Source organism: Podarcis cretensis (genome assembly GCF_951804945.1).
Source record: "Podarcis cretensis genome assembly, chromosome: 14".
Lineage (NCBI taxonomy): Eukaryota > Metazoa > Chordata > Lepidosauria > Squamata > Lacertidae > Podarcis > Podarcis cretensis.
Window position 1 is genome coordinate 36,837,220 of NC_137183.1, and position 14,539 is coordinate 36,851,758.

Genomic DNA, 14,539 nt, shown 5'->3' on the forward strand with positions numbered 1-14,539 from the left:
CAGATCGTGAAGCTGAGGCTCCAATACTTTGGCCACCTCATGAGAAGACTCCCTGGAAAAGACCCTGATGTTGGGAAAGATGGAGGGCACAGGGAGAAGGGGACGACAGAGGATGAGATGGTTGGACAGTGTTCTCGAAGCTACAAACATGAGTTTGACCAAACTGCGGGAGGCAGTGGAAGACAGGAGTGCCTGGCGTGCTCTGGTCCATGGGGTCACAAAGAGTCGGACACGACTAAACAACAAAAAGTTTTTGCCCATTGGGGGAGAAATCCAAACATTGAAGAAGTATAATCAAATAGTTTTGGGATCCCTTAAGACTAACACATTTATGGTACAGCCTGATGAAGGTACAAATATACATGTTTGTGAGGATTGCAGTGAGGTCAGAGGGAAAGGAAGCACAGAAAAGTACAGGTGGTGACAATTGCCTTATTAACAGGTTAGACTACTGCAACACGTACATGGGGCTGCCTTTGAGGCTGGCTAGGAAACAACAGCTGGTGCAGGAAGCAGCTGCTAGGCTGTTAACGGGGACAAAACATGAATGCTTAACTCTGGTTCTGGTCTGACTGCACTCTCCACCAATTTGTTTCTGGTCTCAAAAGTGCTGGTACTGTATTGACTTTTAGAGCTGTATATGGTTCAGAACACCTATAACCAAAGAGCTGCCTTTCCCTTTATGAATCCATATGGACCCTGAAATTGTCATATGCCATTTTTTGCATGCTTCCTCCAAGGGAGGTCTAGAGGGTAGCAATGATAGAACAAACCATTTCTGTAGTAGATCCCCACCCCTAGGGAGTGCTCTCTCCAGGGAGGCTTTCCTGGAACCAACTTTTGTCATTTTGGCAGCAAAGACATCACCCCCTGCAGTGGACATTTGGGTACCAGTGACTGGATGCTTACACATTTTTAGTATGTATTTTATTCTTTTCGTAGATCACTTGGAGGCTTTTCATTGTGACAAGCAATTAAAAAATGTAATAAACCTAAGCAAACCATTCTCACCCAAAATGTTTGATAGCACAATCCTTCATCAGTAACTCATTTAAGACATGTAGCATGATATAGTGTGTACACAGCCCACAAGTGATAGCACTGAACCTCTTGAAATACTGCAATTCAAAGGCTTCACAATCTGCCTTTGAAGTTCCTTTTCCCAGTAATGGTTACCTTCAGATCAGCTGCAGACTGTTCTGGGAGACTAAAATGCATAGCTGTCAACTTTTCCCTTCTTGTGAGGAACCCTATTGGGAATAAGGGAATTTCCCTTTAAAAAAGTGAAATGTTGACAGCTATGCTCAAATGTTCTCCCATTGGCTTTAATAGGGCCAAACAAAGTCACAACACAGAAGTGAGCAAGCTTTCAAGCTTCACAGAAGTCTTCCTCAGTTAAGATATATTACACAAAGCCAAAAGTGTGGGCAGGAGAGAAAAAAGATGTTCCTGGGCATGATGGAAAAGGCCAAGGCTACAATCTGCAACAGCTTTCCAAGGTGGAGCACTCCAGATATTTTAAACTACAATTCCCAACAGCATGAGTCAAATAATGAGTGACGTTAACACCTGCAGTTGGAAGACCACTCTGTGCTATTTGAAGAAAAGAGGCAGGAGGAACTAAAGCTGAACTTGAAGAAGGTTTCTTTAGAGAACTAGGTATTACAAGCAGGGCCTGCAGCAAAATGTTGCAGGGCATTCCCACCGTCTTAAGTCAAGGATGGGGAAACTGTAGCCCCTTCAGAAGTTGATGGACTTCAACTCCCTTCATTGCTGACCATGGACCATATTGGCTTATCCTTGCTCTAAAGCAGAGAGCTGTTGTTCAGGGGCCCAACCAACTGAAACACAAGTTCTGTAGTCCATTCCAGGCTCCGAAGGGAAAGAAATAGGACCCCCCCCCCAACTGTCACAAAAAAACCTTTTCCTGCTGTGCTAAAAGGATCAGCTGGCAGGTGATGCGAAAAACTTATGCATGAAATTAGACAACCACAGCCAGGCAGAGTAGACAATGCCATGCTTGCGTTTGCTGATCTGTTATTGGAGTCTATGGGTGGTAGTCAAGGTTAGTCCTACTCAGAGTAGACCCACTGAAAGCCCACTTCTATACACTGAGCAGAAGGTCTGAAGGGGGGAATGGTATATGCACCTGCAAGCTCCCCACTTCATCAGACTTCCCGTCAAAGGCATGGAGGTCTGGAGAGAAGAGTGTAAGGACACAGGATGAAGATACAGCAGGCAGGGCCAGCACATACAGCCCAACTCCACCACCTACTCATGACTGGGAGGTCACACAAGCTGCAGTAATGCATATTGCTAGGGAAGAGGAGACAGAGCACAGGGTTGCTGTTTCAGCGGCAGATGCACATTCCCAGGAATGTTTTGGCTTAACTATTAGAAACATTCAGTGCTCCATACTTTTTCTGTTTATGAAGATTCTCCTAAGAAATTACACATCGTGCCAGAATTGCTATATTTTGAAATTTAAAAAATAAAATCTGTTAAGTGCAACTAGGTAAGCCAAGTGTCTAACGAAAACTACAGATTGTAACAGGGACATCTTGTGGAATGCCTGTTTTGCTTGGCAAGGTCTGTTACTGCTGTTCTCAATAAGAAATGGAAAATGGGTAGTCTGGCTGAATGGGTTTTATTGGATCAGCTTCTACTGCAGCAGGAATATGCAAGCTTTCTACTTACAAATGGCTCTTCATCTGGCAGAATGGAGAGTAGGAGTTATATTACTGGATACATATAAAGCAAGACTAACCCACAATCAACATTTTCTTAGTAGTAGCCTTTGCATGCTTTTTAACATTTCTGAGTGCCTTGAGAGTCCTCCCCTACTACTCTTTTTTGTGTGTCAGAGCAATAGCAGCACAAATGGCAAATCCCTCTTTCCCCTTCGTGGCTCTTCTCTGAATCCCATCACTGTTCTCAACAGCTTTGTTCATATCCTATAGGTCAGCTCTATGACTTCCTAAAGGATAAAAGAATGGGATTGGTTAAGGTCCTGAGCAGGGGAGGGACATATGCCACCAGCTCACCCACAAGGACCAGTCTCACAGCTTAAGGTGGAGGGGGAGAAAAAAGGTGAATCCACCTGTGCATATAGTTCTTGCTAGAGGGCTTTATTAGTCAAGGAGAGCTTTTCACACAGGTAGTGTACTTGTGGATGAGGAGTACTTGACCTCATCTCTCTGAGCTGACCCCACGTAGTTGTCCCGCCTGGCAGCGTACTCCCCAACGTTGGGCAGTCCTGGCACCACGCAGCAGCTCAGGGCACTGCGGTAGATACTCATGTCGTGGGCGTCGTACCACTCGTCCGTCTTCTCATCATAGCACTCAACGTTGAACGTTGTCGTGAAGCCGTTGAAGCCACCCACCACAAAGAGCAGGTCGTCCACCACTTCGATGCCAAAGTTGCTGCGAGGGTTGAACATGGTTGGGATGGTCCTCCAGGTGTTGGCAATGGGGTTGTAAGCTTCTGCGCTCCGGAGGCGGTTGGCTCCGTCAAATCCGCCCACCTGTGAGGCAGCAAAAAGACAGGGAGTCATTTAGAGGAGGAGGAGGAGGAGGAGGCGGCGGCTGCTTCACACCAAGTCAGACCACTGATCCAGGCAGATCAGGGAGGCACTGTCCAGATGCTGGGCCCAAACTCCCATCAGTTCCATGCAATAGCAGTAGTCAGGGCTGGTGCAGAAGGACATTTTATTGCCCAAGATGAAGGACCAGATGGCACAAGAGGGAAGCTGCCATAGGGGCCAATGACCAGAGAAGAGAGATGTTGTCATCTGATCAAGTCTTCTGTGCACACTGAAAGCTTGCATAGCACTAGTTTAAATCAACACAAATTGTTCCAGTAGAAGACTTCACAGAGGCATTTGACTCCCTACTTTAAATTACACCTCGGCATGGACTCACTACATGTCCTATATGCAAACTACAATTGTAGCCTTAACTTTACTGTGGGATAAAAGCAAAGACCTGCTATAGAGGGTTGCTGTACGGGTCACCAATACAGAACTTTAAATGCTTAAACTGGTGTACAACTGCTTGCAAATATGGTTATTCCATAGGCTACAAGAAATCAGCAGATGGATCCTAGAGCATCTGCACTGCATGCAGAAGGCCCCAGGTAACTCCAGGTAGGACTAAGAAGGAACCCTGCCTAAAACCCTGTAGAGTCTGTCAATGTAGACAATAGTGAGCTGGACAGAGCAATGGTCTCATTCAGAATAAGGCAGCTTCCTGTGTTCCTATGTAATCCATTATATCTGCACTCAGCTATTTGTTTTGACTTCCCCATTTCCTTCCTGGTGCAGCCCAAGCAGTATGAATCAAAGCCCTGTCAGGCTGAGGACTTTTTCACTGTGGCTTGGATTTCTGTGGTTTAAATTGTTTTGTACGTGTTTTGGAATTATAAGTTATCAACAAGAAACTTTAATGGATTTTTTTAAAAAAGAAACACCCTGATACATAAAAGCAATACAACATGGAGAGGCTGAAATTATTTAGGCAGAAGTCACAGGTGGCATTTAATTTTTTAAAAAAGAAAAGTGGTATATGAGGACTTAAACTGACCAGTCATGTGCTCCTAATACAGGAGCATAAGAAATGGCTTTGCCTTGATAAGGAAGGACAGTCACTCTGAACATGCTCAGAGGTTCTCTTCCTTCCATACAACCTGCAGGTTGAAACAGAAAAAGCCCCCCACAACACACATGTGGCGATGCATGGTAGTGTTGGGAGTGTGTGATTTAGGAGCTTGACTCCAACTTCAGTGAGAGATTGTGGAAACAATAGTTGCAACCCTCAGCATCAAACTGATGTCTGGGAGAGGGTGGAACACTGTGAACTATGGACAGGCCACTGGAGGCCCTCCTTTCGGGTTTCCCTTGCTCTCAGTGTAGCCCGATCCCAAAGCCTCCTGAAAACATGCACTACTACACACAGAGGCCGTGCAGAAACACAGGTGATAAGCTGCCACACCTTGCCTAACAATAGGTGTAATATAAGGTATCTGATAATTGTAAAGGATGTGCGGGTACAGGTAATGTTGCTAGTTAGCATTAGTGATAACTGAGCTATATAATATGCACCAAACCAAGTAAAGTGTTCTTTGTTATTCAGTAATCTCAGAATGTGTGTCAGCAACTTCCTACGTTGGCAACCTCCCACAACAGAAAAGAACTTTGGTGTGAGTAGTGGGATGAGGATTCAGCAGAACCACCTGAAGGAATGGCCCAACATTGAGTGTAATTGCATATACTTAGTGATTACCAAATAATATGTATGTTACAGTAAGGCTGGCCCTGCTGCCATCACCACCAGGATAGCTGCAGCTTGGAGGTCTTAGTGCCAGGCATTGAGACCCCAGTAGCTGTCTGAAGATGCCAGCTGTTGATACCAGGCTGAGAAGATCGCCACAACCTTCAGAAGACCACTAAGATACAGCATTCTTGCCATTTTGTGCCTATCCACTTCCTTAAATATATACAGTTCATGAGCAACAGCTTGGCCAGCACTTGGTCCACACCAAACCCAAAGGAGGCAGCATTGTTCCAACAACTTTACCGCCAAAGGGTGCTGCAGGCTTGCCTGCCATTACGGGCACAAAAGGACCCTGGCCTTACTGCGTAGACGTGTTCTCCGTACGCTATCACGCCAATGCCGCTTCGCCTGCTTCTCATGGGTGCGATCAAGCTCCACTGATCAATCTTGGCGTCATACACTTCTGCTGTGAACAGGCACTCATTTCCGTTGAACCCACCACATATATAGACCTTTTTTAAAAATGGAAAGCAAAAAATAGGAGGTTTGTGAAAATATTGTTGAAATAAATTCAATGCCATTGTAGAAAGAATTGTTGGCCCTGTCCACTTTACACGCATATCGGTCTGATGGCTTTTTAATTGTTATAGTATCCTCCAGAGAACCCTGGGGATTGTAGTTTGGTGAAAGCACTGAGAATTCTCACAGGCTTTCTAGGCCTCCAGGTAAAACTACAGCTCCCATGATTCCTTGGGAGAAGGAATGGCTGTTGTTAAGTGTGGATTATTAATTTTTTAATCTTGGCCTTCCTCCAAGCTCCTCAAAGCAATGTACGACGTACCTCCCTTGTAATTCTTACAACACTGTGAGGCTAAGTTAGGCTGAGAGAGAGGGAATGGGACAAGGACACTCAGTGAGCTTTGTGGCTGAGTGGGGATTTGAAGCTTACTCTTAGTTCTACTATGACCACGAAACCCACACCAGCTCCTACCCTGGATACACTTAAAAGTTTGTATCGGGGTTTGGGAACCTGTGGCCCTCCAGATGTTGCTGGAATCCATCAGCCCCAGTTGGTATGTCCAATGGCCAAGGATGATGGCAGATGGAGTCCAACAACAGCTGGAGGACCACAGATTTTTCATCTCTGGTTTATATTAACAGAAACCAAGATTGTTTTTCCTGTTGAAATAGCTGGCTGGATAACCTCTCATTGCTTAAGATGTTAGAGCAGGCCTGCACAACCTGCAATTTATGCCTGATATGACGGTCTACCAGCAGCTTAATAGATGTTCTGGGTTACAGCCTGCCTGACACTGCAAAGCCAGCTGGGTTTATCCGGCACCTGGTAGGTCAGTTCATGCAGCCAGTGGGCTGTTTCCAGCCAGATGTGGCAGAAATCATGCAGGGATTACAACAAGCCAAATTGAAAAGGACGTTGGGAACTGCCTTACACTGAATCAGACTATTGGTCCATCTAGTTCAGTATTGTTTACACTGACTAGCTATGGCTCTCCAGGGTTTCAGAGGTCTTTCCCAGTCCTACCTACAGATGCCTGGGATTGAATGGATGCTTCACCCCCCGAGTTCCAGCCCTATTCCTTAAAATTATTTAAGATTCTTAAATATTCATGCTCAGTTTATGACCCTATATCAGAGGAACTGCTCAAGTATGGATACTGCACCGTGAGATTCACTAGACAAAGCATGTGTGGCTGGCAGTGCTTATTGTTATCTTTTTTCAAAAAAGATCTCAAGTGCTGATTTATTTCATTTCATTTCCAGAGAGATAGCTGCTGTACAAAAACAATGAAAGTCTTATGGTGTCTGATGAAGTAGGGCTCTAATTCATAACCACTCATGCCATAATACGCTTGTTAGGGTTTAAGATGCCACAAGTTGCCACCATTTATCTTGCTCTGCTCCTCATCTGACAGTGTTCCCAGAGCAGTGACCAATATAAACAATAAAAAAAAATCCATCAATAAAACAATACTGCCAAGCAAACTATCACAATAATAAGCATTGCAAACAGATACTGAAGGTTTTTAAAATCTAACATAAAATACATACAGCATTAAAAGGCCTAGACAGATTTTCATCTGGTACCGAAAATGAAATAAAGATGTTTATTACTTCAGTTGATGGCAGAGCAGGGATGATCTCAAAGGCTGGACAGGTTTTTGCACTGGGGCTCTAAGCTATTTAAGGATGTCTAGGTTAAAATCAGAACTTTCCATTCTGAACAGAAACAGTTAATGTAGCTGACTTAAGATTGACATAATATGTTCTACATGAGTGGTCCCAATTAATGAACATACTGCTATATTTTGCACTAAATGAGGCTTCAAAGCATCTTTGTGTACAGGACATTGCAGTGTTCTAAACAAGATGTTGCCAGTGTGTGGATAACTGTGGCCAAGCTATTGTCATCCAAGAGGGGTCACAGCTTGTACACCAGCCTCAGCTGGTAAAAGGAATTTCAAGATGTAGAGGCCACTTGGGCCTCTCTAGATAAGGCCAAATCCAGCAACACTCCCCAAACTGCAGTGATCACCACCTCTCAGGTCACATGAGCCACCAACTCACAACACCTTCATCTGAGGTTCAGTTTATGGATCCCTCATCCCTCCCCCCCCCCAGTTCATTATCAATCAAAAGCAACTGTTTTGCATTTCCACAGCATTTCCACATGGATTTGATGAAAAAGAAAAACAGAGCTTGGTGTCATTAACATTTTTGCTATTTTCCCTCTGTCCTCAAACCGTATCTGTATTGTTGTCATCTCTACAGAAAGGAACAAAGGCTGGAAAAGGGGGGTAGTTTAGAAAGCAGCTCAGGATGGTGAGGGGCCTTGTGGACACCAGTCTAGCCTCGTTTCCTAATCTTCCCTTAATATTTAATTTCTTCTCTGGAGGCAACCCCCCTAAGTTCTGGGCACCACAGTTCAAGAAGGACACTGACAAACTGGAACGTGTCCAGAGGAGGGCAACCAAAATGGTCAAAGGCCTGGAAACAATGCCTTATGAGGAACGGCTAAGGGAGCTGGGCATGTTTAGCCTGGAGAAGAGGAGGTTAAGGGGTGATATGATAGCCATGTTCAAATATATAAAAGGATGTCACATAGAGGAGGGAGAAAGGTTGTTTTCTGCTGCTCCAGAGAAGCGGACACGGAGCAATGTCTCCAAACTACAAGAAAGAAGATTCCACCTAAACATTAGGAAGAACTTCCTGACAGTAAGAGCTGTTCGACAGTGGCATTTGCTGCCAAGGAGTGTGGTGGAGTCTCCTTCTTTGGAGGTCTTTAAGCAGAGGCTTGACAACCATATGTCAGGAGTGCTCTGATGGTGTTTCCTGCTTGGCAGGGGGTTGGACTCGATGGCCCTTGTGGTCTCTTCCAACTCTATGATTCTATGAAGTTTCACATCCATCCCTGTGACCTGTCAGCCTTAGCAGCTGGTTACCTTTTATAAACACTGGCCTACTTTCATTCTCATTACCTTTCCATACAGGGTTGTAGCACTTGCATCACTCCTCTGCTCATGCATGGGGGCTATCAAGGTCCACTGGTTGGTCTCAGGCTCATACCTCTCAGCTGTGTTGAGACGCACATAGCCGTCAAAGCCACCCATGGCATAGATGAAGTTATCAAGGACGGTGACACTAACATAACAGCGTCGTGAGTGCATGGGCGCAACCTGGTGCCACGTCTTCTTGACGGGCTCAAATCGCTTGACGCTGTTGAAGTAGTCCACACTGTCAAACCCCCCAATGATGTAGACGTAGCCCTTTAAGTAGGCGGCACCATGGTACGCCCGGGGGCTCTCCTGCTGGCACGTGACGTTCACCCAGCGGTCTGCACGGGCGTCATACGTTTCGATGGCATTGGTTGGGCTCCCACCGCTCCAGCCGCCAATGGCAAACAAAATGGCGTACGGCAGACGGGGTCTCGTCAGCGGGTTGGTGAAGTCGGAGCTAGATGGTCCGTTCATGTTGAGATCGTACATGGCTTTCAGGGCATCGATAACAATGGGCTTGCACTCCTCGCTATCCTTCACATAGTCATGCATTTTGACATTGTTCATAAAATATTCAGCATGCATCAAGGCCAGGCGTACCTGCAGAGAGGGGAGTGAAAGGACTGGTGCTAAACAAGAAGGTCTCCATGGCATGAAGAAAAACTATGTTATGCAGAGCTGATGCTATGATTTATAACATCCGAATCAATTAGGAGACCAGTTATGAACACTTTCTTTTTACTGTGATTAATGGCTGCCACTGGAAGATCCAGGGAGCAGCAATCCTCCTTCTACCAAAGTAATAATTTTATTTTATTGCAGTACAGGCATTAGGACAGCAACTGTTTGGTGTTTGTCCAGCTGATGTTTTGGGACTCAGGAGCATCTCCAGGACGGCTGAAACCCTGGCTGTGAGAATTCACTGGATCACCAACAGAAGATTCCACCAGCTGCATTAATTGCCGATTATTAGTTTTGCGATGTTATGTTTCAGTGATACTATATGGCTTATTGTATATTGTTATTGTACTACTGTATTTAGATTTAGATTTTTGCATGAACTGTTTTGAGAAGTGAGGTGTTGTGCATGTGATGCAGGTGCCCTCCCACTGAGCTACAGTGGTACCTCGGGTTAAGAACTTAATTCGTTCTGGAGGTCTGTTCTTAACCTGAAACTGTTCTTAACCTGAAACACCACTTTAGCTAATGGGGCCTCCTGCTGCCGCCGTGCCACCAGAGCACGATTTCTGTTCTCATCCTGAAGCAAAGTTCTTAACCCGAGGTAATATTTCTGGGTTAGCGGAGTCTGAAACCTGAAGCGTATGTAACCCGAGGTACCACTGTACAGCTCTCCCCCAATTTATGACGCTTGTATCCTTGCGGTCAGCCAGTTGCCCCAACGGGAAGCCCACAAGCAGGACCTGAGTGCAACAGCACTCTCCCCACTTCTGATTCCCAGTGACGGGTAGCAACATCAGCCTTTCAATAATAAATACATGAATGAAACTCAGGGTGACATACGTAGCAGACCAAGAGCCTCCTAGAGCAGGCCTATGGCCCATCTAATCCAGCATCCTGCTCTTACAGTGGCCAACCAGATGGCGATGGGAAGCTTGCAAGCAGAGCCCGAGTGGAACAGCTCTCCCCACTTGTGATTCCCAGCAATTGGCATTCAGGAGGCATACAGCCTCTTGCACCAAAAGTAGTACACAGCCATTATATGAAGCTGATTGGGAAGTTAGCCAGCACTGTAGATCTGGAGACATAAGGGGTTGGATTCAACACCACACTATTACAATCGTTCTGTCAGCTCACACAGTTCTGCTTGCCAGATGGAACGATTCCACCCTCTCCTCCCTGTGTGCCGTTTTGGGGGTTCTCCCAAACCACCCCCAGAGCTTATGGAGGGAGGAACTTGTGCTAATGGGAGTCCTTGCACTGGCTCCTGCTAGCACAAGTATTTAGATAAATCTGGTCCTAGATACCTGAAGGACAGGGGATGGATGGACCCCCAAGATATTTAAAAGGGCTAACCTTAGGGAGCAGGACTGCCATGTGCTGCTTTCGGTTTGTGGGATCGTGGGCAATCCACTTGAGGATGGCCTCAAAGACGGCGTCTTCCTGTTTCACATTGAGTTCGTCCTTTTCAATGATGTCTTTAAACTCATTGACCGAGAGCTCCAGGAATTCAGTAGACGCTTTTACCATCTCCTCAAAGTTGTGCAAGATGAACATATAGGCCGCCTGCCGCAGCTCCGGACAGAAGTAGTACTCTGTGAATTTGCAGATACCAATACAGTTCTCCAGGCACAGCTGGCATTTCATGAAGTCAGAACAAGCCCTGACGATGCCCATCACATTAAATTGGTCAGCAGCCACAAGAAGCCTTTCCACATTGTCCACGGTGATGGGCACTGTCCTTGTGTAGGCGTATTCGATAATGAGTTTCATCATATCTGGGGTTATGCCAGGAATATTATATACTCTCTTCTCTGAGTTGTTCCAGCTACTGGTAAACAGAGCTCTGAAAAAGAACACAACTATTTCTCATTGGTCTTTGTTGCATCTTGGGGTCCTGTTCCTCAAGGGGATGGTGTTGGGTCCACCGGGATCCTCCAGCTAACCCACTGAACCTCTATAGCAATCCCCACAACTTTTTGGTGCTCATGACAGCTGCAAGCCTCATATTGCTTCTAAAAGTTGAACAAGAATAGGCACTACTACAGGTGCTACGTAATACCCATTCGGCATTTGTAAGAACTCAATTGTTTAGTGTGGCAGCGCCTGCACTTTGGAACTCCCCGACTATTGAGATCAAGCAGACGCCTTCACAGTACTTGTTTTGGCACCTGCTAAAAACATTCTTGTTTGGACATGCCTACCCAGATGCTTAGAAAGTTGATGTGATCTGTTTTAGTATTTAGGGCACACCTGCCTGACTAGGAATTCAATGCAAGACTGAGCAACCTTGCACTAGTTCCTATGAACAGGCACCACCCGTCTACAATGCTGACACTGCAACCACACCCATCTTTAGGCCAGACTGCCAAAAAATAAATAAAAACTAAACAAAAAATAAATATTCAGACCAGATTCTCTAACATCAGGTCTGGGGTGCAATAAAAGTTGCAACAGATGGAATGCCCATCAAGAGGCACATCATGGCTTCAACCTCTGGACCTGGTTGCCAGTGTAAACTATTGTTGACAATGACAGCTCTTAAGTCATGCTGGTGCACTGGCAGCTTATTATTTTAGTACTCTACATACCTCAACTGAAACATATTCCAGCTCACATTTGATAACTTCCTTGGGCTAGAAGAGTTGGGTCCTCAGTAGCTACTGGGCTGATAATGCGACAAGATTTTGCTCCTAAGGCAAGAAGTACGGTCACTTGACTGTATCAGCAAAATCTCAGAAACCGTTACTCAACAGAGCCAACCAGATACTAAACAAAAACCCTGTTTGCTCAAATAGCACCATGAGTCTCCCAATACTACAAGTCAGTAATGACTCAGAAGAAGTGTGGGCTCTGTATTTTATCCTAGATGGGCATGAAAAGCCAAGGATGGTAGGGTCTCATTATTCAAGCAAATCCTTGCTATGGAATCCACTGTTCAAACAAATTAGAAACCTAGACAATCTTACCCCCTCCTGTCTTTTCTACTTTATTCCTATCCTGTGGTATTTCATTAACCTTCTTCTTGACTTATTTGGCTTTGATAAAAGACTCTGCTTCTGAATTATGCTTTTGGATGCCATTTGGCATCCCCTTGACTTGAAGACACAACCTGAAACTATTAATTGGTGGACATGAGTTAAGAACACACTCATTTACCTTTTAAGACAATTTGATTAAATGTTGCTGTAACAGAGAATGAAAGTTACATTACAATATGGTTCTCGACTATTCTGGTAGTTAAAAAAAAACAAATAATAAATAATAAACCCTATTCTGGTAGTTTTTGTTTTACTAAATTTATCATTTAAATGGGAACTATTTGGTGGTTTTCGCAATATGATCACTTCTTTGAGTTTAATTGATCAGTTAAAAGGCAGATGAACAACTAATAAATTTCAACTGCCTGTCAACCTATTAATTAGTGGTTATGACTTCCACACAACTGCAATCTGGGATAGAGAGGGTGAACCAGCAGCCAACCACATCTTTGAAGACAGCAGGAACTCAAGCATCTATTACTGAATAAAATGAGCCCTTAAATCAAGACATATTCCTGGGAATTTTGCCAGAGAAACCAACTCTTGCCTGTTAGAAGCACTGACCTAAAATAGGAGCTGCAGCTACAGAGGATGTTCTTGTGGGCATTGAACTCGCACCCATTGACCTTGATGATCACGTCACAGAGCTTCCCTTCCAGTCGAAGTTCGTTGAAGACTGTACAAGCCATCGCACTCATCTTCCTCTCCATGTGGCGGTGGGAGTACCCCGCCGAAGCAGAGGCATCATCCATTTTTTCAAGGTGGGGGGAGGCAGCACAAAGAGCTGCCAGGCCTTCCACTTAACCCTCCTCTTGGAAAAAGGGTGTGATTGGTTCAGAGGTTCCAGAATCCCTCCCATAATGAGACCCTTGACATGACCAGGTTCTAGAATCTTGGCTGTCCTCTGAAGCAAAGTGGTCCTGCTCACAGTCAACAGCAGCATTTGAGGTTTGGATACCCTTTCCCACACAATTTAAAATAAATTTAATTGATGCGCAGACAGCTTTTGACTCACAGTGGGCCACGATTTAAACATCTCAAACTGAGGGTGAACCAGAATGTAATCTGTTCATGATTGTCCTAATTTATATCCTGAGAAATTAAAAACCATTTAAATAAAATGGCAGCACATTATATTAAACATTATATTAAACAGTTCTTTTGCATATGATATGAATGCTGGCTGCTTCTGACCTAATCCATATTTAATTTTTCAACTCACCAACAGATGATTATTTTTACATCTCCTAAGGGCATGGTATGAGATATAAAGCTTAGAGCAGCAGCATGGGCATAAGGTAGGAATAACTGGCCAGGCAAGCAGCACCAAGATTTAGGGATCATTTGGATCAATAAACTGAACTTGACCAACTATGCTATCCTGTAGCATGGAAGGCTGATGTTTCAGATTAAATGGAAAGAATAGCAGTACCAAAAACCAGGGGGAAAACAACAATATGGTTTGACTTGGCACTTGTTAGATATTATGTGCAGTAGTTCCAATTTGCCTTATGTTAATTTATAAGTTGGTATTGACCTTTAAAGCCCTTCACAGTTTAGGACCAAGATCCTGTTGGATTGCCTATCTCCTCAAGAGACTAGGCACTGACATCATTAGGTGCTCCCATCACAGAAGATATAGCTGTACTTTTTGTCTTCTTATTGCTGCTAGAAAGACCAATATGCCAAACTAATGCACTGGGAGTAAACTCCACTGAACATCATGGGACTTACTTCTAAGTAATAGTCATAAACATTTGTTCCTTGACTTGCAGAAGCTCATTAAGATGATCTTTAGAGAACTCCAGTTCTTGCATTTTATCGGTCTGCAATTTACTACAAAGTTCTAAAAGTGGTAACAAATATAGTATTCCCTTGCTGGCCAGTGGTTTATGCTCTGCATCTGGGAGCAGGAAATTTAAATGTTGCTTAAAATTACACAGCTGAATACATATCCTGGAAAGAGATTTCCTCTTTGAGGAAGAAATTCAGATGCTGTGCCATAGCTCACTAATTTTAGGAGCATTTATGCAA

At 44.5% G+C, this 14,539-nt stretch overlaps 1 protein-coding gene across 3 annotated transcripts; it reads right to left on the reverse strand.

The window, feature by feature from the left end:
• Positions 1-3,107: 3,107 nt before the first annotated feature.
• KLHL10 (kelch like family member 10) lies at positions 3,108-14,436 on the reverse strand. 3 transcript variants are annotated; one of them, XM_079952512.1, is made up of 5 exons: positions 14,240-14,436; positions 10,821-11,310; positions 8,769-9,386; positions 5,634-5,783; positions 3,108-3,524 (listed from the first exon to the last, which is right to left on the reverse strand). In XM_079952512.1, exons 2-5 carry the CDS (start codon positions 11,238-11,240, stop codon positions 3,150-3,152), a joined length of 1,563 nt encoding a protein of 520 aa, XP_079808638.1. In that variant the 5' UTR covers positions 11,241-11,310; positions 14,240-14,436; the 3' UTR covers positions 3,108-3,149. The 3 variants fall into 3 exon arrangements, with proteins under 3 accessions (XP_079808638.1, XP_079808636.1, XP_079808637.1); XM_079952510.1 differs by lacking the exon at positions 14,240-14,436 and adding an exon at positions 13,070-14,223; XM_079952511.1 differs by lacking the exons at positions 5,634-5,783; positions 14,240-14,436 and adding an exon at positions 13,070-14,229.
• Positions 14,437-14,539: the final 103 nt, after the last annotated feature.